Below are 23,495 nucleotides of genomic sequence, written 5' to 3'. Positions count from 1 at the left end.
TTCCTGCTAAGCAAAACACATAACCACATACTTTAAATTAAGGTTGTGCTCAAGTGTCATTGCCCTGAAAAGCAGCAGGACCAGGGCATGTTCCCAGAAAGAAGCACATTCTCAAGTGCCTTGCTGACCAGGCTCCTGATGCAGGAATGTTAGCTCTGGAAACCCAGCACCTGCCAGCATGAAGTTGTTTTTCAGAGCTCAGCAAAGATTTCTGCAGCCAGGTTTGTGGATCTGCATCTTCGTTTTAGCCAGGGCTTCTCCTGTGCTCAGCAAAGAGCAAGGTTGGTTTGGAAGTGGGACTCAGGGGTGACACAACCACCAGATGTGGAGGATCCCATCAGCACATCTGGGAGGTGTGTGGGGGTCTTTGTTGCCACTTCTCCCGTGATCTCCCTGCTTTCACGTGTTGAGTCTTTTGCCATTTCTGCAGTGGGATGACTAAATCAAATCTAAAGTGCTCCTCTCTCAGCTTACGTGGTGCTCTTGGAAGATGCTGTAGCACATTCCAGGAAGGTAAATTGAAAACTGGAAATGAATTTTCAAAAAAGCCCTAGAACTACTACCACAAAGAAGATGGATGATGAACCATTCTGGGCTGTTATTATCCAAAAGTAACTCTCTGGCTGTTTTTTAGTGAACAAAGAAATATTAGAGGGGAAAAAATAGTTTCCATTTAGCTTTATCTCTATCTCTGGCTGTACTGGAAATGAATCATGACATAAAAAAGGATAAAACGGAATGAAAAAGATAGCATTTATTTCCTTTTCTGTAGCACACACTGGACACTTATTCTGAAGGTTAAAGCTCTTCTGAACAAAACCAGATTGCACTAAAATACTGGTAAAAGATACTAGAGAGTCATGGAGTGTCTATGTGGTACTTGGCCCAGAAGCTGTGGCTGAAGGAGAGGGAATTGGTCTGTGTGAGTCTCCCCTGGAGTTCAGCTGTGCTGGCCAGACCTGCCCCTGCTGTGTGCAGGTGTGTTGGTTAATTTTTGAAGCTGTGTTGGAAATCTTAGAGATCTTTTCCTTAAAGGATGTTTCTCATCTTGAGTTACTAGGAAGGTAATAAATACAGTCCAGATTGTCTTCTGAGGGAGATCCTGCCCAGCCTGGAGCTCTAGCAGTAGGGACCTTGATTCACTTGGATGTCTTGTCTTCCAACCCCCACTAGGTTCAGGAAGTGCAGGAAAATGCCAAGAAGGGTTAAAAAAAAGCCCAGTGGAGATGAGTTTGGAACTGAGTGTGCAGTGATGACTGAGCCAAGCACTTTAGGTCAATGGTTTTGTTATTTTGCTTGGTCTATGTAGCATCCTTTCATTGGGAATTATAAATTATTCCTGTGGTAATAACTGTATTCAGGAGCTGTAAGTGCCTGCTCTGGCATGGCTTGCTTGCTTGCTTTTCTTTTTTATTAGGAATGAAAATTAGCTGGGAATGAGGAGATAATGTATGGCCTCATATCATAAAAGTTGCACTGCTTGATAAGATTTCAAGGTTAGAACAATGATACCATTGAAATATCTGTTGTAAACTACCCCAGATAATTCAAGCAATAGAAATGCTGCTTTTAGCTATGTAAATAGGGTAATAGACTGGAATGCAGTTTCTAGATGTATTAAATGTTTGGGTTATTTTATAGTTGAACAATATAAACAGAGAAAATGGAGCTGAAGATTAATTTGAATAGGGAAGATTTCTCTTCTGAATGGTGAGCTAGCTCAGGGATGGGCTGAGTTTGTTCTCTTTGAAAATACCTGGATTGGTAACTCCAGTGTGTCAGTGGCTGAGCAGGAGGAGAAACAGAGCTTTTTTTGTCACCATTTTTTCTCCTGACAAGAGCAGCTCTGGGGTTTTAGGAAAGGCTGATGTAATTAGGCTGAATGTTCTGCTGGTGGGATGCTGGCCAGGGCTGCCTTGAGTCACGTCTAATGACTTAAAAACTACTAATTAATTTTGAATGAACTGGAAAAAGGAGACGTGGCTTGACAAGTACTAGGTTTTGAAAGATGCTTATTGTGAAAACTTCCAGTGTAGTGATTCTGGGCAAGGGGATGAGGGAAGCTGGGAACAGCCTGGTGAGCCTGCTGGGAAAGGAATGGGGGCAAACACTGAAGTCAGGGAATGGTATGAAGCTTCTGATGCAGGGCAGAGATCCTGGGAGCTCTGGAGCTGCTCTGTAGCAGCTCATGGGAATGGATGCTGGAAACTTCTGAAATGTTTTGTTTCCATTTCCAGTTCAGTTCATTTTCAAGCAACACTATTAGACTTGTGCTAATAGTTTTGGATAGGAAGTTTACAAAGAGGAGCTCAGTGAGTGAGATGCATCCTCATGGCTCTAGAAAAGCTGCCTACTGAGCACACAGCACCTTGAATGGTGCTCCCTGGGGAAGATGAAGGGTGAGAGATAAATCAGTGGAGCATGTGCAGGTTCCAAAGGATGACACAGAAGGAACCCAAACGGAAAGGCAAGAGAAAGCAGGAAGTTAAGGGGGGCAGAGGTTGGTCTTGTGCCAGTCTGAGAACTGCAGGCAGTGGGAAAGTTCTAGGTTTTGGTTGGTTTATTCCTGGCAGAAAAGGTGACATCTCCTCCTTCCTCTCAGGACATCCTATCTCCTGTTACCTCTTCAGCCAGTGGTAGCTGCAGTCTTTACCTCACCCTCCTCTCCAGAGATAGTTAATGGTCTGGTTCTGCTTATGTCTGTGCTGGGAACTCACACCATGATTGAGGTTCCTCTCCTGTGTCATCTTAGGAGTGATCTGAGCAGGCCTTGGGACAGGGATGTTTGAGGCAGGCTGAGGAGCCCTCCAGGTGCAACTGCCATAGAATAACCCTAATTCCTTTCCTCTGCCATAAAATAAGATGACGATTTGGCAGCTGTTCAAGTCAAGACAAATAAACTGCTCTAAATTAATCATGGAAAGGAACAGACTTAGCTACAAAATTACTAACAGGACCTTCTATTTATCTGTACAAATCTGGTCCATGGCTGCATTCATTTCCATACAATCACTGGAAAATACTATGTTGATTGCTGGGAACAAAAGCTTTTGTGGGGAGAAGAAAAATCCATGCTACTAATCTATGGTGGAATTGGTAAATGGGTAAGACAAAGCTTTAATAATATTATTCTGTGCAACATCTGATGTAAATAACACTGTTCTGTTAATCTCTGCAGCACTCGGAGTCTGGCTGGTAGAGGAAGCCAAGTATGAGCAATAATATTATCATCTCTTCTCAAGAATGTTGGAGTGGAATCACAAATCCATGGCTGTGCAAGCAGTTGCTGCACCAGCCCAGGGACTCACCCCAGGGGGGCAGGGACAGGAGGGTTTGCGGGGGCAGCCCTGGGCTCTGTACCCACCTCTTTGGGCTCCCACCACAGCAGGTGCTTGAGGGGCTGGTGAAGCTCTGGGAGCACAGGTGGGGTGTCCTGTGACTCCTCTCCCTCCCTCTCCAGGGGAAGGTCCTGACCAAATCCATCCTCTGCACAAGTGCCCCAAAGGCACGGCTGACAGGTCCTCCTGCAGGCAGCTCTGCTGCTCATGCCCAACATGAGGTGTTTGTCTCCTGCAGAGGTGCATCAGCCTTTTTTATTTTTAGAAAAAACCCCTCAAACCTAAAGAAAAATCAAGGCTCCAGCACCCCCGCAGAATCCAAGGTGATCAAGGAGTTAAATATTGCCTCCCCAAGAAGGCATGTGTGCGTGGTCTGTCCTGTGACAAGGTATTAGTTAAGGCAGCCAAATGAAGCAGAATTTTTAAATGAAATCATGTTTTTCAAGTCTGATTTTAAGATACGATGCAGGTCAGGGTTGTCTTCTTCACAGTTCATTAAGTAGAGAGCAGCTAGTGTTAGAGATTGACTTTTAAAAATGATAGATTTTTATTTATAGTGAAGTTCTAGTCATTAATTTTAAAGGAAGGAAGCATAAAAGCTGGAATGGGTTGTTCATTTTTTTAAAAAAAGTGACATTTGTAATTTAATTAAATTGGGGTTTTGAGTATCATTACAGAAAATGAAACGTTAGCTCTACACTGCTGCTCAACCCAGGCAAGGCATTTGGTAGCATCCCCTGACTTGCAAGACCTGCCTGGTCATTAATATTTCTGTGTGAAAGTTGCTGCTGAACTTCCCAGCTCCAGCCAAGCTGAGGAAGAATGTAAATAGTGGTGGGGGGGAAAGGGCCAAGGGATGAGATCTGGTCTGTCAGAGCTTGGGGATGTGCCCCCCGTGCTGGGTGGGGAGGCTGGAGCTCAGGGCTGTGTCCTCAGGTGCTGCCTGTGCCCTGCTGGGGCTCAGGGCTGTGGGGGGAGCTGGGCAGCTCAGCAGAAGAGCCCCCCAGGAAAAGCTGAGGCAGAGCAGGAGTCCAGACGTACGTGCCATTAAAATTCATCAGGTTTCAGGGGGTGAGGTTGCATTTAATCTGGAAGTGGGCTAACTAGGAAACAAGTTGTCTGGTTGCAGGAAGCCTAATCCTGTATTCATGGCAGATTAGTCTCCATTTCCCTGCCCAGGGAGGGATCCTGTCCCTGCATCTCTGCAGAGCTCTGCCCTGAGGAGGCAGCTGGGGATGGAGCAGGGAACCTTCAAACCCTCATCCCACAGCAGGGCAGGAATGTGGTGTCTTTGCATCAGTTACTTCAGGGATTTATGTTTCATTTCACCTGCTTATGCACAGTTTTGATTGTATTTTACTCTGCTGCATGCCATGTGTGCTAGCATATCATTTTCCTTTTATTCTCCCTCTCCACTTGGCAGGGCTGCAGACCAAACCTCTCTTTGCTCATAGAAATTTGTCTGGTTTCGTTCATGCCCCTGACAAAATTGTTTCCAATGATAAACCATCACTCAGCTTTGAATGACCATGTTTGCCTTCCTCGGATGTTTCAGCCTTAATGAAAAAGAACTATAATACAAGATGCTGCACAAGGGCCTGATTCAAATTTGATGAAGTCATTCTTAGTCTTTTGGTTGTCTTCACTGCCTTTTATATCGTGCTTTAAAACCATAATTTGAGTGGATCTTTTTTTGGAGAGGCTCATGGGAACCTGTAGAGTTTTATTTAATTCTCTGAAACTGCTCTACATAGGCATTGGTCGAAGATTTACTAGAATTTTAGCTATAACTTCATCTTGCATTAAATGATTGCATATTCCTTCTGATGCAAGCTCCTGCTAAGGGTGTTTTGCCCTCAGTGGAGCTGAGCCCAGCTGCACTGTTCTGAGGCTGCTGTGATGCATGTGTGTGAAATCAGGATTAAACACACAGTGATATGAAGTATAAATCCTCATGGGCTGAAATGTTGCTCTTTTGGTCAGGGCAATCGTTGCTATATTAGAGGTTTTCTGTCTTCTGGGTGGTTCTGAGGCATAACACAGCCCTGCTGACATTGCAGGGCCTTCAGGGAACCTGCTAAAGGTCTGTGGGAAACCTGTTCCCAATAGGGATGTAATCTCTGGGTTCTAATCAATTGCAGTTGTGTTAAAGGGGTGGAACTTTTGGGCTGTGGGAAAGAGGAGCCTTATTTAGAAATGGGTGAAGTGGCTCAGGAAAGAGTGGATCCTTTCCCTGACTCAGTTGCTTGGGGAATGATGCTGCTTCCTGACATACAGGTGTGTGTCCTGGGAGAAACAGCTCTTCAGTGCCAGCCCCAGCTGGCCTCGGGAATTCTGCTGCAATCCTTGTGTTTTGTGGTGAATTGCTCTTCCCGTTTCATGTGATGCATTTGCTTGGGGAGCAGCCCCGGGTTCCTCACCCGACAGCTCCCCCACGACCTGTCCCTAACCAGAAGCTCCTTTCTTTGGCAGTGCTTCCCAGCCACACGTGTGGGAACCCGGGCAGGCTGCAGAACGGGGTGCAGCAGGGAACAACCTTCAGCATTGGGGACAAAGTGAGGTACAGCTGCAACCCAGGCTTCTTCCTGGAAGGACATGCCCTGCTCACCTGCCACGCCAGCTCCGAGAACAGTGCCTCCTGGGATTTCCCTCTTCCCTTCTGCAGAGGTAAAGTGCCCTCTCTTCAGCTGGAACGAGTCACAATAAGACAGGATTTAATGTGCTATTTGGGGTTGGGAAAAGCTTCACGGGCTGTAAGCTTGATTTAAAAGACTTGAAAACTAAACACGATGTGGTTAATATTGAGGTTCCTTTTTAGTGGATTTCTTCAAGCTGCCAGGATTTGGGTGAATAATAGGAAGGTTATGAAGTGCTTAAAGTATTCAAAGTGCTGCACAGCTACTTTATCTTTAATTTCTTTGTCTAAAGTGGAAGGCAAAAAATAAAAAGTAGAAGTATTACCCATAAGATAAGGCACCTACCCAAGACCATGAAGGTTTTCTAGATCAAACACCAGAAGATGAGGCTGGATTTTCTGCTCTCTGCAATGTCAGGGACATTCCACAGTGATCCTGCTGCTTGGCGAGAGGAGCAGTGAAGGCTGCAGGGTGCTGGGGTGCTCAGCTCCAGGGGGGCTGCTCAGCTCCAGGGGGGCTGCAGGGCTGGCCAGCTTTCCTGCAGGCCTCCTGGGGCAGGGAAACTGGCTCCTTCAGAAGCACAAAGAGCTGCTTGCTACTTTTCCAGGGCCACAAGGGACTAGAGAGTTTGTAAATATACAAGTGTCTGTGTTGTTATACCAGAACAGTTGCTGCTGCTTTGAAGTCTTTTCCCCTCAATTCCTTGTGTACTTCACCAGAGCATCTTCTATTGATTCTTTTTATTGACTCTGTGCAATCAATCAGCAGTTCTAAGCTGTAGCATAAATCTTGAATTTAAAGTGAGCAAATATTGTTTGCTTGGTGTTTTTAATGCTTGCTTGGATGAGTTACACAGCAGTAACATGTGCCACTTTGGCTGCTCCTGTGTGCTTACCTGCTGCTCTGGGGCCAGGGAGCCCTGCAGTGGGGGGGTGGCTCACACAGCCAGGCTGGCCCTGGGGAGGGACACCTGCCCCTGCCATTTGAGTGTGATCAAGTATGATTCTTTGCTTTTCTTTCCAATTAGGGCTCTTCATTGTAACCTTTCAGATTTATTTTTTTTTCTCATTTCACTGGAAGCATTTGCTTATCTTGGGAACAGCCTTGTCTAATGCCACTGCAAAGGTCAGTGCTCAATTTGGGGACCCTGCCCTTTCCTTCTTCCCCTCCCCTCCAGCATCACGGCAGAGGAATGAGACAAGTGTTGAGAACAGTGTCAGTTTGTACCATGCTGATCAATATCCTCTTCTAGGTTTTTTAATGCTCTTTTCTTTGTGCTTGTCTTCCCCTTTGTAACATCCCTTTCTATTTATTGGTAGCTTTATCTTTCTTGCTGTCCTGATGCATTGAAATAATTGAAGATGCAAAGAAATGGTAGCCAAGAATAAGAAAGAAAGGACAGCACCACTTGGGAGGAGGGTTGTGGCTCAGCTTTCCCTCAGCAGTTCTGCCCTCCCTTTATCCAGCTCTGTTTTGTACAGGGTGTTGTTTTTTAATAAAGGGCAAGTGTAACTTCAATGAGAGATGAATGTAGGGAGGAATTCCAGATGCAGGAAGAATGGCTTGGTGAGATGTGTCTTTGCAGAGCAAGTAGCTGGAGCTGCAGCTCAGTGGTGGGTTTGCAAGCACACTTAGAGCAAAATTGATTCTTGGACTCTGAGCTAAAAGAGACTATAAATTCAGTCTGCACAGACTCTGAGTTACGCTTCTTGCTTGCGTGGCAGGAAGGATTAAAACTGCAGTGATCTCATGCAGGGAGCTCCAGAGCAGCAGTGACCAACATCCCTGGGCTGATCTGCAAAGCAGAAGATGGGACTTGCCCAGGAGAGGGGCTTGGCTGTGCTGCTGGGAGGAGTGTCACTGGGGGAAATGGCCTCAAGGGCTGAAAGTCTGGGTCAGACCAAAACCTGGACTGAGCTGACATCCCACCTCTATAATGTGTGTCAGAAATATCTGGGATGATTTCCTTGTTGCATCCTCTGTGTCTTTACATGCTCCCTGCACAGTTTTGTGTTCACAGGATGCCACGAGGCCCAGAACTTAACCTAAATGGGGCCCTAACTTAGTCTAGATGTTTTTATCTGGACAGCTGGTAAGCTGGAGGCAAACCCCCAGCAGACCTGGATGCTGCCTTGTGTTCTGCTGTAGCCACAGAAGGCACAACCCTCACCTGGGGTTAATTTTGAGTACAGCAGGATGGTGCATTTGAAGCACCAAAAGAATCTCTGGGCACATCCAAATCTGTTTTGTGAAGTGTTTTCCTGCATGTAGAGAGAAGTCTTGCCCAGATTGTTTGCTGAACTTAAGTAGAACTGATGGGTTTGTGGTTCTGGGAGGTGGTTGAGTAAAAATTCAAGCCAGCTGAAAAGTTGAGAACATTTGTGGAGCCACGTTTTAGGAGTATCAAATATGCATAATCTCATTAAAAGTGGTGTGTCTTACTATAACTCAAACAACTGCTTAGGCTGCGCTGTGCCCAAAATAACTGAAGGGCTGTTCAAGATTTTAAAAGATTGTAGAATTTTTTAACAGTAATAAACTCTACAGACTTAGGAAGTGGGTGTTTAGAGATGGATGGGGAGGGAATGCATCTTCCATTAAATACCTTCTGCAAGGAACATTTTTCAAGGCATTTAAATAAAAAAACCTTTCCTCTCATGGAAAACAAACCCAAACACAAACAAAACACCAGCCAACCAAACCCACCATGCCTTGGGCTGGATCTTTGGCTGGGGAAGCAGGTTAGTCCCTTGCAAACAAAAATGCAGTCCTGGTTACAAATTGCAATAGAGCCTTGAGTCAACATTTCTTAGTATCTTCTCCATTCCTTTCTGTATTTCTTATAGTACAAGAATCTTTTTTTGTATCTTTTTCTTTCTAGCATCCACAGGGATGCTTATTCATGAGAAATGAGGTTTGAACATATCAGTAAACTGGTGAATTGTGCTCATCCTGTTTGGCCAGAATCCATGCAAGTGTTTCCATTCTGTCAGAGGGAAGGGTTTGGAAATGGCCCTTTTGCTTTTTGCAGGGGCCTTGGGAGGTCCCACTGTCGAGCTAGTAAATGATGCACTGAAGTTTGAAGGATTTTCTGGTGCTTGGACTAGATTAAAGATCTTTTAGCTTGAATTTACTGATGATTCTAACTGCACTTCAGTGTCTGAACAACTTTAATTCACTGACAAGTCGATTGCAGCAAATAGATAAATTTGACTGTTGTAGTAGAATAAGAGGGAATAGAGCTCTGAGTTGGGATTTCAGTGGCCTTCTTCACTCCTAGTTTTGGCTGCTGGAAGGGCACAGCAGTGGTTGCATGTCTGCCTACGTGTCTGGTTTTTTAATCATCTTGTCTCTGCCTTCCCTGCTTGCTGGGAGCTCTGCAGCAGCCGCTGCTGTGCCATCCCAGCCCCAGCACAGAAGCAGTTGCAAAGGGCTATGATGCCCACTGGGGCTTTTAGTGGTGCCAGTGACACCAGCGTGGGGTGTTAATGCCCTAAACCAGCTCAGGGTAGCCTGGGGCTTTCCTCTTTCCCCCCATTCCCACCTCTCTCTGGGGAGCCTGTGTCAGCTGGTGCCTCTGCTGGCTGGGCTGGGCTGGGCTGGGCTGGGCAGGCAAGTGGCCACTAGAAAGAGAAGTTGGCATGTGTGTTTGTCTTACTTTGTCTTTAAAGTTTCATGAGGCTGCAAGTTTCAGCCCTGCTGATCAAACCTGCTGGCAGCACAAGACACTAATTCCTGACCAGGTCTACAAGCTGAAGGATTCTCCTGATGAGCCCTGCACCATTGTCCTGCCCTTTCCTCTGGTGCTGATGAACCATCACACTAACAAATATCCTCCCTGTGTTATATTTCTATTTGGAAGGGTTTTTTTAATAGCTTGTAATGAAAACAAGTGTTTATAATGTAAAGCCCCAAGCTCCTTGACTAAAGCATCTGAAATGCTGCTCTGCAAAACAAGCTGTAAAGTTAACAGGCTTTTCTTAGCAGTGTTCCAAATAAATGAGTGTAGAAGAGCAGAAAGCTGCCCTGAACCTAGACAAATTAATTCTGTTTCTTTTATCTTCCTATCCATGTTTTCTTTAGATCCTCCTTCTTTAATTGCTGTAATAGCTCCTGCTGATAAAATTCAGGTTGTAAAAGGAAAGAACCTGGAGCAAAACAGGAGATCCAGTGCAGAACCAGGAAATGTCACTGTTAGATGAACAAGTGCTTAACTTTTTACTGCTATGATTTTGGTAACAACAGCCATTTCCTGGAGAAATCAGAACAAACAAAGACATGTGAGGCAGGTTTGTGGGACACTCCACTCTTCTATTAGACTTCTCTTAAATGCAGTGCTTGTACTCTTAAGTCCTGTTGCCCCAACCAACCCTTGGGAGTGTTTCTGTTGCTGATGAAGGTGCTGGGATCTGTGGGAGAGTTTTCACTTGCTTCTGAAACCCTTCTCAGTCCTTGAATTCCTGGTGGTTTTCCTCCTGTTTGCTGGCTTACTTGGATGGGAGGAAAGTTACAGAAAGCACCTCAGAGGATGCTAATCAGGAATAAGGGATGGGACAGGAAACTCAAGCAATAAGGAGTAAGGAGATGGTGTCGTGACAGTGAGATGCATTAGGCTGAGAACTGCCTCCCCAGGGCAGTGGTAGAAGCTCTGTCATTTGAGGTATTTAAAATTACACTAAACAAATCACTAGTAAATGTGCAGCAGGGAATAAGCTGGCACTTAGCAGGAGATACTGACTGACCTAATAGGATTCTGCATCCCTCAACATCTTTGTCTCTTAATCGTGTGTAGTAAAGCACAGACACACACACACACGCCTCTGACAAAAGCACAGGGGCTTTTAAAGCCTTGCTTTGAATTTGGGCTTGCTCTTTTTTTGATGTGCTGCTTGGTGCATTTCAGCAAAATCTGATAACTTGCCTTCTGCTTCCAGCTGATGATGCTTGTGGAGGGACCTTGCGGGGCCAGAGTGGGATTATCTCCAGCCCTCACTTCCCCCTGGAGTACGGGAATAACGCCGACTGCACGTGGACTATCCTGGCTGAGCCTGGAGACACCATTGCTCTGGTGTTCATGGATTTTCAGCTGGAAGATGGATATGATGTTTTAGAAGTTGCTGGAACAGAAGGATCTTCACTCTGGTAGGTTCCTGCTGCCTGTACTTCATTGGGGTCTGTGTGGTCGTGTAGCTTTGTGTGCCCAGATCCCAGCTCTGTAGGGTGTTGGGAGTGAGCACAGTTTGTGCCTGAATGAGGGAAGTTCCAGTGACTCCCAGTCACAGGTTGTAGCTGCTGTTTTCTAGTGAAAATCTCTGGGATGCTTTTTATTTGCTTGGTAAACTTTGCAGTGACTGTTTTCTGTTTTGAATCACCTTCTTCTCAGTAAGATTCCTTAGTGTGGCTGGTTGGAAGACATGAAGGATTAAAAAGCCCCCACAAATGCAGTTTTTCAAAACCCAAGGAACTGCTCAAAGACTGTCAAGCTCAAATCTTGGTTTTGCTAAATCGTTTTCTGATTATTGCTAAATATGTTGCTGACAAGTTGGCTTTACTGTTAATGAACTTTTGGCAAATGTTTCTACAGCTCAGTTTGTCCTTTAGACAGGAGTCTGTGGATAGAATTTCAATACCTCTCATCCCATTGTTTGCCTGAACAATGCTTTCAGAAATATTGCTTTTATATATAATAAATGCCAGGCTGATTCCTTTCCAATATACAGTGCTGGGAAGTCTGAAGCGAGGGCTGGCAGGAGGAATTTGACATATTGCTGAGGCTGCTTTTATAGCAAAGGACAACTCTGCCTCCAGTTGATCATCTGCACTGTGACTGCCCTCAACAAACAGTTCAGTCCCAACTAGCAGCAAATGCAAGAGAGCAGACTTAAACCTGACATACTTGGGGAAGGGAAGACTTAGGTGTTTGAAATAATTAGGTGTTTCTTGGGTTTATCATCAGGAAGCTAAATTACGATTATTTATGAGGATTCTGTGACAGCCACAAATAACATTCATTTAAGTAATTTATACTTGCTTGGCAATTACTGGGGAATAGGATTTGAATGTTCAGGATGTATTGATGTGAGAGAACAGCCATTTACCATGTACCAATTGTTTACAGTTCCCAAGATCCCTCTGAAAATTAGATGTTGCTGTTTCATTAAAAAAACCCAAACAACACAACACCCTGGTTTTATTAGCATGCATTAATATTTTAGGGCACTGTTAGTTTCTAGCCATGATGCAGTGCAGGGAGCGAGGCCCAGGCTGTGCTGTGGGGTAGAGATGGATGCAGCTGGTTAAGAAATGTGATGCAGCTGGTTAAGAAATGTGATGCAGCCTGGAGGTGTTGCCAGGGCAGCACCATGTCTTGTCACATCTGCCTGTCAGAGTGAACCTGCTGGAAAAAAAACCTATTGATAAACTACCCATAACTACAACATGGTAGGCCTTCTAAAATGGCAAAAGTGTCTAGACAATTAAGGCCTTTGAGCAGTGTGTGCATGCACATGATTTCTTTCAAAAATGAGATGTTAAAGGTAGCAAGTTTGACAGGCACCAGTGAAGGGGCCCTGTCAGAAGGAATAAGGGTGTATTTACTTCTCCCCCAAAGTGCCTGTGTGCTGTATCTTTAATTACTCCTTTCCTCCAAATGTGTGTTCGTGGGGAGCTGGATGAGCTCTGGGCTGTCACAGCAGTGGACTCTTGTTGGCACCTGCCGGGGGAGCAGGTCAGGAGGGAGACACTGCAGTGAGTGAGACGCAGGTCACAGCGACAGGAATCGCATCCAGGGCTCATAGAAGAAGCTGCTCCTGCTTTTTGAGGTTCATTCTGTATTTTTATAGCTCCGTGGAATACACACGGGCAAGATAAACACACCAGTCAATTCAAAGGGACCTCATTTAGTATTCTTGAGAAGTAAACTTCTCAGTCCCACAAGCAGAATTACAAAGAGTCTTATTTTGAATTTCATTTTTCAAAGCTGGCCTTCACAGCTCAGCCTGATAATTAAATTCAGATGACTCACTTTCCCATTTTTTTAATAATTTTTGCCTGTAGGGGAAGAAAAAACTGAAGCTCATATCTCCTCTTTAAACATGTTGATACGATTCAGCTTGAAAATACAGCTAAACCCCTTTTTTTCCTCTGTCTCTGAAAACCTAGTTTTAATTATTGGTAATAAGGCAGATAGACTTGTGGCCAAATAAACCATTCTATTGAAGTATCTTGCAGCTAAATATTTCATTTCCTAAGCTTTGTAAACAGTTTTATTCTGCTCCAGAGATGTACACAAATAAACAAAACTGGATTTCATCTGGAGGATAATTCATGTGTCTTTTCAAGCTGTGGAATATTCTGCAATGGTGTTTGCAGGAGCACTAACTCAGGGCATATTAAGTAAGCCTGGCTTGGCTTCCCCTTGCTAGAAACCTCCTGCACTGTTGTTCACCCTTTCCCCTTTAGAAATAAATGCTTTGTTGGTTTTTTTTTACAAGCCAAGTCCCCTGAACCCTCCTGCCTGCAGCCCCCCAGCCCAGCTCTGCACACGCAGCTGCTCCCTGGGAATCCTATTCCCAGGCTCATTTGCTCCCCGAGCTGTGGGATGAGAGTCCTGCAATAAGCCATGGAAGGGAAAGGGCATTGCAGGGCTGAGCATCCATGTGTCAAGCAGAGCAATAGAGGCTGAGTAGCTATTTGAGACATACTAATAAAGCAGCCCATTTACAGCTCGTTGCTGCTGGTGCATTGTCAGTCCTGGGACCTCAGGTCTCCATTGCCTTGACAGGTGAGAAATAAAAGTCTGCTGAGCAGAGAACAGGAGGGGAAGAAAGGGGCAGAGTGAAACTGCCTGTCAAAGTAGACAGGACGATGGAGGGGTCTCCAGGCTAGAAAGAAGAACTGGAAGGAAGGCAGTAGCTGCTGCACTGCTCTCCTTTGGGATGAGCTGGGGGTCCCATTCTGCTCACAGTCTCCTCTGCTGGAGCAAGGGTGTGCTGGGTGTGCAGAGGGATAACACAAGGTTTATGTTCTCTTATGTCATTATTCCCTGACAACTTCTTGTCTTGGGGGGTTAATGAAATTCTTCTCTATAAATACATGTAAAAGAGCAAATCCCTCCGAGTGGCCTGGGCTCCTGTCCCTGCAGGGGCTGAGCTCTGCTCATCGTGTGCTCAGTGTCAGGATCTGATCTGAGCTCCCTAAATCCCTGGGCTCACACTTCCCAGGGATATCTGCTGATTGGTGGCACCTGGTTTAAAGCTTTCTTCAGTGCTGAGCATCCCCGTGGGCACTCAGCTGAAACACCAAAGTCTTTCAGACTGAGCACCAGAAATGTCCCAAGACTGTGTGTGGTGACAGGCTGGTCCTGAGTGGCACTGAACCTGCTCTGTGGCACAGGTGTCCAAGCCTTGTCTTCCCTGTGATAGCTCAGGGATTGCTCTGAAGCTTTGGGTAGGTTTGACTTTTTTTTAAATACTATCTTTGATCTCCTGCATATTTTTCTGTGAGTCCTTGGGTGAGTTGTTGGGGGAAGGTTGAGGTGACAGGCAGCAGGGTGCTGCAGCTCTGTGCCCCTGGCTGTGCCCTTCTGTCACACCTCCAGCATCCACGTGGCCCCTGAAGGTTTAGAGAAAGCAGAAATGTGCTGGGCAGCAGTTGTGCGGCTGCCCTGTGAGCACAGGTGAATAAAAGGGAGGTGGTTGTTGTGCCTGGGGGCAGGAGGTTGTGCACAACCAGGGGAAATCCCATTGGTGCAGTGGCAGGGCAGGCAGAGCCTGGGGATGTGCCTGCCTGTCCCTGGGCCTCCTTTCTGTCATCTGCTCAGATCTCATCTGCCTGGTCTGGGACCTGTAGCTGGTATTAGGCATAATGACTTGTATTATGATTATTAAAGCATTATTCTGCAGTTGCCAGAAAAGGTGGTGATGTAGGAAATGACTAAGAATCCAATTTCTGTGTGTGTTTACAGGAACTGGTGAAGATGAAGTGTACATTCTGCTGGCTGGAATGCAAATATTTAGCAGAGAAGGGCTTTGCAGCCATCCCAGTGTAGCTGAAACAGGAGAGAGGGGTGCAAGGTTGTTCTTGGGTTGTTCACAGCCACGTGCCATGGGGTTAGTTCCTTTAGAGCAGGGGTTTTGGAAGTTGTGGGAATATAGGGAGACAGCCCAATGCTTGCCTGTAAAATTTCTTTTATGCTTGTGAGTTGGAAAATAAGAGAAAGTAGAGACACTGGAAGTTTCAGCTGCCTGCTGAGCAGGTAATGAGCTTGGACTGCCCTTCCTCCCCACCAATGTTTGGTGCTCCACAGCATTTCATTCCACCCATGAACTATTTAGGAGCCTCTGCTGCTGCCAAAGGAATTAGTTCCATGAGATAAAACTAACAAATATCTCATTTGTCTGACTATGACAGACTGGTATGTTTTGAAGGTTCATTAGGTGCTTCTAAATTTCAGACAGGAAATTTACTGATTTGGAGATTACTTTAATAATGAGGCTTTTCAAATCTTCTTTAGCTAAGTTGCATATTGCAACTGTATTTTGTAGATTATGATAATCCAAATTGGTAGGGCAGACTGGGCTTTTTAGCTGGGAAAGGTGCTCCTGTTGCTACTGCATCATGGTGTGGTGCTTCTCAGATAAAAACCACTACAGTACGTGAAGGGTCAGAACCTTTTGGGGTTGTTAGGTTCTAGTGCAGCAATTAACTCTCTTCCCCCTTGTCATCCATAACCTTATTTCACATGATGCTTTTGCTCCAGCTCAGCTGAAGCAGTGTTACCTGGCAGAGCACCTTGCAGTCCCATGCTGAGAAGATGTTGACCTGCAAATGAGATTTGCTTTTGAGTTGCTACCTTCATTTGCCACTTGGTCCTTGTTTTTCTATCCAATCTTTGAGCTTTCTTAGCCTGATGTACAGAAACCATTTATAGCTTGGGAGTGGAAACTGCTCCAGTTGTTCATCCTTTTCCTCTGTGCAGTCCAGTCTGTGCCCAGCCTTGGAATTGCAACCCACTAGTTTATTCCTGGCTGAATCTGGTTCCTCCTCTTCAGTGTCTGATCCTTCACTTTGCCTTTTCAGCTGTATTTTGCTCACCTTGCATGGATGTTTTCCTTCCCAGGACTACTTTTGCAATTATTTTGGGTAGAATTTGGTTTTAGCTTTGTACCTTCCTTAGAAGGGAGCTTGTCTTGACAAGTGCAGGTGTGTTATTTTGCACTACTTTTTTAGCACAATGGAGTCTGAGGTGAAGGCACCACGAGCATCTTTCTCTGCTTCAGAAGCAACCACAGCAAATGGCTGAGCAATGGGTGCAACCAAAAGGGACCATGAGCCTGGGAGGACAACTGAGGACCTTGGAATTTCAGGTTCCTCTGCTTAATTCTAGAATATCTTCCTTTCTGGAGCTGAACTCAGGACACCCCTTTCAGACACCAGTGCTTTCTGGAAAAGCAGTTCAGAAGTTCTCAGAGTGTTGCTGTTTTCTGCAGAGCTGAGTTAGGGGGAGGAATGGCTGCAAGAACATCACCTGTGTTTCAGCAGCTCCTCTCAAATGCTGCTGACTTTATTTCTCTCCTTGTCATTATCTGCAGTTGACCCTTCCTCCTCACCACCCTTGTCTATCTGCTAAGTGGTTTCTAATACTCGCTCAAGTTCTCCTCTGCAAGATCTGCTTTGTGCTCCCCCTTGATGCCAGTTGTTCCATCCCTGGCCAGGCTGATCTGTGGCACATCTTGTGCTCCACCAGGAAGAGATTAGAGTACCTGTGTTCTTCAGGGTCAGGGTTTCAGAGGATGATAACGTTGGCTGGTGAAAAGCTGTTCCCTTTATGTGCTTCTAATGAACCAACCTACTTCCTTTGTATCAAAGCAGCTTCTGATCCTTAGATAGTTGTCTCAGAGCTTTCAAGGTGTATTTTCATCTCAGACCTCAGTCGATGGCTCCTGAAGTCAATGGAAAGACTTTGGCTCTGAAGGGCTTATGAATCAATGTCACTGAAAGTGTGATCCTCTTGCCACCATATTGCAGCTCAGGAGCCCTGGGTCTGCATCGGATGCTACTGGTTATACTGGTGCTGCTGCTACCAGTCTGGGGTGGGGGGAAGGTGCTTGCAAGAGTCTTCGAGACTTGGCATTAAGATAAACAAGCCCTCCCTGCAGCTGCTGCTCCTTGCAGGGATCCTGCAGAACAGATTGCCTGATGACTGCTTTAAAATGATTTTCATCTCACACTTGCCACTTCCTTTTTGATTTTTTCCAGTCAGTAATTGCTTTTATTTGAGAGTTGACAAGCATTATCCTGCCCTGGTGCAGGCACCAGGCTGAAGCCTGGAATTGTGTGTCTTGAAATAACTTATTTCGTCACTGGTTAAAGCCAAGATAATGCAACTGTGAAAGTTTTCTTTTCCTGTGCAATGAATTAAGCTTCCTTATTGTAAGAGCTAGTTAACTAATGGATACTTTATCTGTAATGTTCAGATGCTTTTCTTCCATGGTAATGTTTTCTGTAGGACTGGGAATGAATAAAAAAATATGTATGAAGTGGCTTTTGAAATCCCTATTGAAATGTCAGTTACATCTTCATTGGGATCTGGAAAATAGACTTCCTGCTTTGGCTGGTGCAGTTTAATTTTCTGTTTTTTAAAGCATTCATAGTGCTTTTAATTGGAAACAAATTCCACAAAGGCTTGAAAGCTGTAAAACATTGCTCTGGTGGGAGAATGTCTTCTTGCAGCCCCCCTTTTTCTTGTAGAGGGTGGGTTTTTTGGAGGAGTTTGTCAAAGCAGCCCAGCTCTGGGTGCTGCTGGGGCAGTGGTGCTGCTCCCTGCCTGCCTCCCTCCTGTGCCAGGGCTCTGTGATGTTCCAGCCTTTGTGCCACACGCTCTAACACACTCCAGGCTTTATTTTAATATGAATCTGTGATACAAAGAACAGGAATTGTAGGTCAGTGAGCTGATTTCTCCCTGATGGGAGGCAGCTGGCTCAGGATGGCTGGGTTCCTGGTGGTAGTGGAGAGGTAGAGCTGATTGCTTCCCAAGTGGATGCAAATAATTTCTGAGCACCTTGATTGCTGTTTTGAAGTGAAGTTAAGGGACTGATAATGCTCTGCACAAAGTCATTTCTGTAGAGTCATATTGCACCTTGTCCTAGAGCTCCTTAGCCTGTTGCACTGCAGAGATAAACTGAATGGGAAATTCAGGAAGAAAGGGCAGATCAGGGTGAAGTGGAATTTAAAGGTGTTCCATAGGTTGGCATATATTTTTGGTAGGGAGGGGAAGACATCAGCTGTACCCCAGCTGAGGACAATACTGTACAGGCTGCTAGCTCTCAGCAGCCAAGGGCTTTGTCCAGAAGTGGCAGCGTGGCCAGAGAGCACAGAACTCTTCCTGGCTGTTTGTCCTTCCCCAGAGAGGGGGCTGCTCAGGGCTTCCCAAAGCCTGAACTGCTCTGCTGCCAGGAACGTGGCAGGGAGAGAGACTTTGGTGACAAATGACAATGCAAGGGCCTCATGACCTCTCCTACTTACGTTTCGTTCAATAAAACATGATTAGATTTCGTACACTGCTCTCTGGCTAATCTTATTTTTCCATGCATTAATATGATTAATTCTATTTGCTAGATAGTAGAGAGCATTTCATGAATATACAGGCAATCTTTTTAATCCAAGGAGGAAGATGGTTGTAGGCTGAAAATTACCCTGATCATGTTTTAATTGTCCTTGTTATCTCAAATTGTCCTTCTTTGGTGTTTGGCCACCACTGAGGCAGAGAAAGAACCCTTGGTGGAGGCTATTGCTGTGTGGTCTGTAGTGTGTGTGTGTAAAATCCCTAAAGATTACTAAAAGGGAATAAATAAGTATTTCTCTCCTGGTTGCAAAAGTCAGAAGAAGACAGACTTTGTTTGCAAGAACACCCAATACCTGCAAGCTGAAGGGTTTTTTTGAAAGGCAGGTCATGTGCAAATGAGTATAACACAATGGTCTGAAAGCTGAGAGAAAGAAATATTGGTTATCTCAAGAGTGCCTTCTGGGTGTGAGCCAACACAAGTGACCAGACAGGTTGCAAAATGCTGAATAATACCTGTATTTGGCAGGGGTAGCAGCTTTTATGTAATGCAAAGGGTGTCACAGGCTGTAGAAAGCTGGACATCTGGGGTCCTCATTAGAACAGGTTCTTCCTCTGCTGTTACAGCAGGACACTGAGCTGTCCCAGTATAAGCAAGGATTTGGCCAAATGGTGGGAAGTAGCACTGACTGCACCTAAGTGTGCTTCCAGGAGCTGCCTCTGCCTCACCCATTGCATTGGTTCTCATTCAGAAACCAATTTCTGTCATGTTCTGTGCAAGGCTTCACTGCTGTTCAAGCTGGCTGGGGATGTGCACATGCAGGGGGCCTCTCTTTGCAGAGGAACGTGTTGAAGGAATTGCATTTGTGTGTCAAAATCTGTCTGCCAGCACTGATAATAGTCCTGTTTTACACTGCTCACCCTTATCTGCAACTTCAAAGGGAAGGAGTGGAGACAACTCTGCAGCTGGTCTCTGCTTTCAAAGACCTCTTCCTTCTGGGGTTTCTTTGTGGACCAGTCCATGGGTGCTTTCTTGTGTTTACAAGTTGTGTTAAAGAATCAAAGTACTTTGTTTTCAGTTGTCCCCTGCTTCACAAGATGTATTGTAAATGATCTGGGCCTGCTGGGTTTTCCTCCCCAGGTTCACTGCAGCTGCTCCTGGTGTGAAAGCAGCACTGCTTGTTCCCCTGTGCTTCTGGGGGTCCCTTCTGCTGCAGGTGGAAGCCACCCCTGAGAGATCTCTGAAGGCAGTGGAGGAGAATTTCAGTGTTTCAAAGATGAGAGAAATGCTAATGTCTTTTGGTGCAGTTCCCCCTCAACAGGAGAGAGAAAATAAAGTGTTAACATAACCATCACTGCAGCCACAGAAATGGAAGAAGTGCTCAGGAACAAGTGTTTGCTGACCCAAGTCCATTGCATTCAAGATACATCTTGATGTATCTATAGATGTGTGACATGCCTTAACAAATGCAATGGAGTACTAAAACATACAGATGTATATATTTATGTAGCCAAACTTCTGCAGTTTGATGCCTGGAGTGCAGTCTCAGGGGGCTTTTGTCCCTGAGTAACAACCTTTCAGCTCAAGTGAGAAAACTGCCTCATGCTCCAGTGTCTGCAGCCTGAGCTGCTGCTTTGGAACACACTGAGGGTGCCCTGGCAAGGATCAGTAATGGACGGGATAAGCAGAGGCTATTTTCTGTTCCAGATCTGTGTGATGCTTCTGGAAGTGAGTTATTCACAGGGGCAGCTGCAGGCAAAGGCCTGAGGGCAGTTCAGAACTGGTTAATGATACAGCATCTCCTAGTGAAACCCTGGCTGAGGTGTGGGGTGGTGGGTCCCCAGGCTGGGGCCAGGTGCTCCTTTCAGAGCCTTATGTTGCTTCAAGGAGTTAATCCAAAACCTGATCCTGAGCCCAAGGATCAAGAATGGGCTCCCAGGCAGAAATAGGAATGATTTCCGGTGGGGCACATAAGAGGAAAAGAACTAATTTGGCAAGTTTTATTGCATCTCTGTGTGCTGCAAAACCTGATGGTTTTTGTCCTGCACTGGGAGGTGCTGCCCCTGCTGGGTCTTGGCACAGGTACATTTTCCATCTCACTCAAACAGGGGCTGCAAATCTCATAATATCATTTATTAAATACAAACACTTAATCTAAATATCTTGCCTCTTAATGTCTTTGATATCTTGTGTACACAGATCTAATCAGCTTTCCCAAAGCCCAGCGAGGGAAGGAAATAATGGCTTTGGATTCATGTGGACAGTAGATTTTGCTGCTTCTTGGCAGGATTTTGTTTTGTCAGGGCAGGTCCTGATCTCTTTAGCTCATGCTGAGTTTGTTTTTGACATTCTTGGCTGTTATACAGTATGAATGTTTTAATTCTTCCTTGCAGGGACCTCTCTTGTGGCTGGATTCCTAGTGGAGCTAGGGAAGATGCCAGGGCGTGGGTAAATACCAGAGGATTTGTAAAAGGCAAAACGTTGTCAACAGCTAATGTCTAATGACTGTGTTCCTGGCCACAGTAAGCTGGAATTTTCCAAGAGTCTGGAAAACCAGAGGGGTTACAATGCTCCACCATTTGCTTTGTCTAAGACCAAAAAGGCAGAACAGGAGTAGCTGCCACTCTGTGCCTGTAGTGCCCCACTGCTGTGAACTGCTGCCAGGGCCTTTTGTGCTGAGGACCTGAACACTTGCTCAGCCTTCTCCCCACTTGTAAAGAGGCAGGATGGTTTGATACTTTCCATTCAGAGCACGGGGGAAATACCCATCTGTGGACTCTTTCCTTCAGCCCCTTCATGCTGCACTTTCTAAATTAATTTTTATAATCGTCTTTTAAATGTTGGAGCAGTTCAAATTACCTCTTTTAGTCAGAATTACCTGCATTAAAGATCTCACTTAAAAAGAAAGGCATAAAAGTAATTAATTGCATCAATTACAATAATGTGGCTTAGCTTGTGGTTTTCTGTTAGAAAAACCTGTTTTTGATAAGTCAGCTGTTCTTAAAAGGGGGAAAAAATAAAAGTGCTTCAGGCTGGAAGCTGGCAAGAAGGAACTCTGGAATAAGGTGGTTTGCTCTGTAGTGTAACAGAATAAATTAACACCATTGATCCTGGAGCAGAGCCCTGTGCTCAGAACAGCCTGACAGGGCTTGGAGATGGGATTTTTATTTCTTACCCAGTCACAGATGCTTTGTATGACTTTGAACGAATATCCTTTGGTTTTTAAAGCCACACACTGGAATGTCTGAAGCCTCAAAGTCAAAGGGAAGGGAAAACTACAGGAAGATCCTGAAAGATGTTTTGAAGGCAGCCTGTGCTGTTTTAGCTGGTTGGGTGCCTGGGTGTTGAGCACCTGGGTATTCAGTCTGGAGAAGAGAAGGCTCCAGGGAGACCTTAGAGCACCTTCCAGTGCCTGAAGGGGCTCCAGGAAAGCTGGGGAGAGACATTTGAAAAGGGTTTGTAGTGGCAGAAAAAGGGGTAATGGATTAAAACTGGAGGAGAGGAGATTTAGGTTGGACATTAGGAAGAAATTATTTCTTGTGAGGGTGGTGAGAGCCTGGCCCAGGTTGCCCAGGGAAGCTGTGGCTGCCCCATCCCTGGCAGTGTTGAAGGGCAGGTTGGATGGGGCTTGGAGCAACCTGGGCTGGTGGGAGGTGTCCCTGCCTGTGCAAGGGGTTGGATCTGGATGATCTTTAAGGTCCTTTCCAACCCAAACCATTTCATAATGCTCTGAACCTGCTTGGTGTGGATGGTAGGGGGATCCAGCACTGGCCTTGAGCCTCCCTTCCCTGGTGGACTTTGCATCCCTGTGCTGCTGCACCCCGGGATGCTGGGGGAGCACTGGTCTGATGCCCAATGAGGCATTAATGGGGTTTGCATTTTACTGCTTTTAAGTGGTGCCAGAAGTGCACGAGTCTCTTATTCCAACCCAAGCACAAGGCTTTTAAAAGCCTGACTGATTTCTTGTTCCAGTTAATGGGCTGGGTTAGACACAGTGTGGGAAGTGGTTCCTGCCTGTAGGAACATCCACTCTGAAAAGCTTGGGCAGCCCTTCCTGCTTTCCCTGTGCTTGCACAACCATTGCAGGTAGAGAAGAGCTCACAATAAAAGTCTCCTGGTCTGTTTAAAATCAGTTAATGCACACTCTGATTTGAGCCTCATCTCCAGTTTAAAAAAGAAAAAGCTCCTAACCAGCAATATTGTCATGTTCTTCCTAAAAATAACAGTTCAAAACCAGGAGATATTGAAGCAGGAGGGTCTGTGTGTTGCTGCTCAGTATCTGTCTGCCCTGTCCCCACTGCCCCCCAACAAGAAGCTCTGCAAGGTGACCAGACCTCATGAGATTACTATTCAGATCATGTTGCCATTGATTATTTTTTTTTCTTAGGCCTCTTATGGAGCTATAGATTTTCAGCATTAAATTAATATGTTGGTAGTTTTGTGGGAAGAAGAAAAGACTCATTAAATTTTGCAACCCTGGAATATGTATAAAATGGTGCTTGCAATTAAAATTAATTTTGAAGCAAGTTAACAGAAGTTTTGTGGATGTTTAACATCTTTATGGGTGCCATTCTTTGTAAATTCAAACTAATTAAGTCCAAAGGGACAAAATAATAGATTCTGTGGATGCCAGTGCCTGCTTTGCTTTTGGCACTCTTCTTCTTTCTTTATGCAGGTTCTGATTTTAATAAGTTGCCAGATGAGCAATTATTTTGCTTTTTATGCCAAATTCTCAAGAATCCACCTTTCTCCATCTGTGGGAGACTGCAGTGCAGCTTTGAGAAAGACTTGGTGTTTGCTTTCCTCCACTGGCTCCAAGGTGTTTGCTGCTTTGAAGCTGAGGAGATTTCAAACTGGATTTTAAATTTTTTTCCTTCTAAATTCTCTGCTAAGACAACTTACAACTGCTTTGGGGATGTGAAAGTCTCAGAGGGACTGGAGGCTGGATCCTGACATTC

At 45.3% G+C, this 23,495-nt stretch overlaps 1 protein-coding gene across 1 annotated transcript in view; it reads left to right on the top strand.

Moving 5' to 3' along the window:
- Nucleotides 1-23,495, top strand: part of CSMD2 (CUB and Sushi multiple domains 2) — a 260,285-nt gene that overhangs the window by 59,565 nt on the left and 177,225 nt on the right. The window contains 2 exon segments of the mRNA XM_009996341.1: nt 5,811-6,005; nt 10,909-11,116. Of these exon segments, the coding sequence (XP_009994643.1) occupies nt 5,811-6,005; nt 10,909-11,116 (403 nt within the window).

The sequence above is a fragment of the Chaetura pelagica genome, unplaced genomic scaffold, assembly GCF_000747805.2.
Source record: "Chaetura pelagica isolate M959 unplaced genomic scaffold, ChaPel_1.0 scaffold404, whole genome shotgun sequence".
Classification (NCBI taxonomy): domain Eukaryota; kingdom Metazoa; phylum Chordata; class Aves; order Apodiformes; family Apodidae; genus Chaetura; species Chaetura pelagica.
Note: the sequence above shows the minus strand (reverse complement) of the source record. Positions and strands in the feature narration are given on the sequence as shown.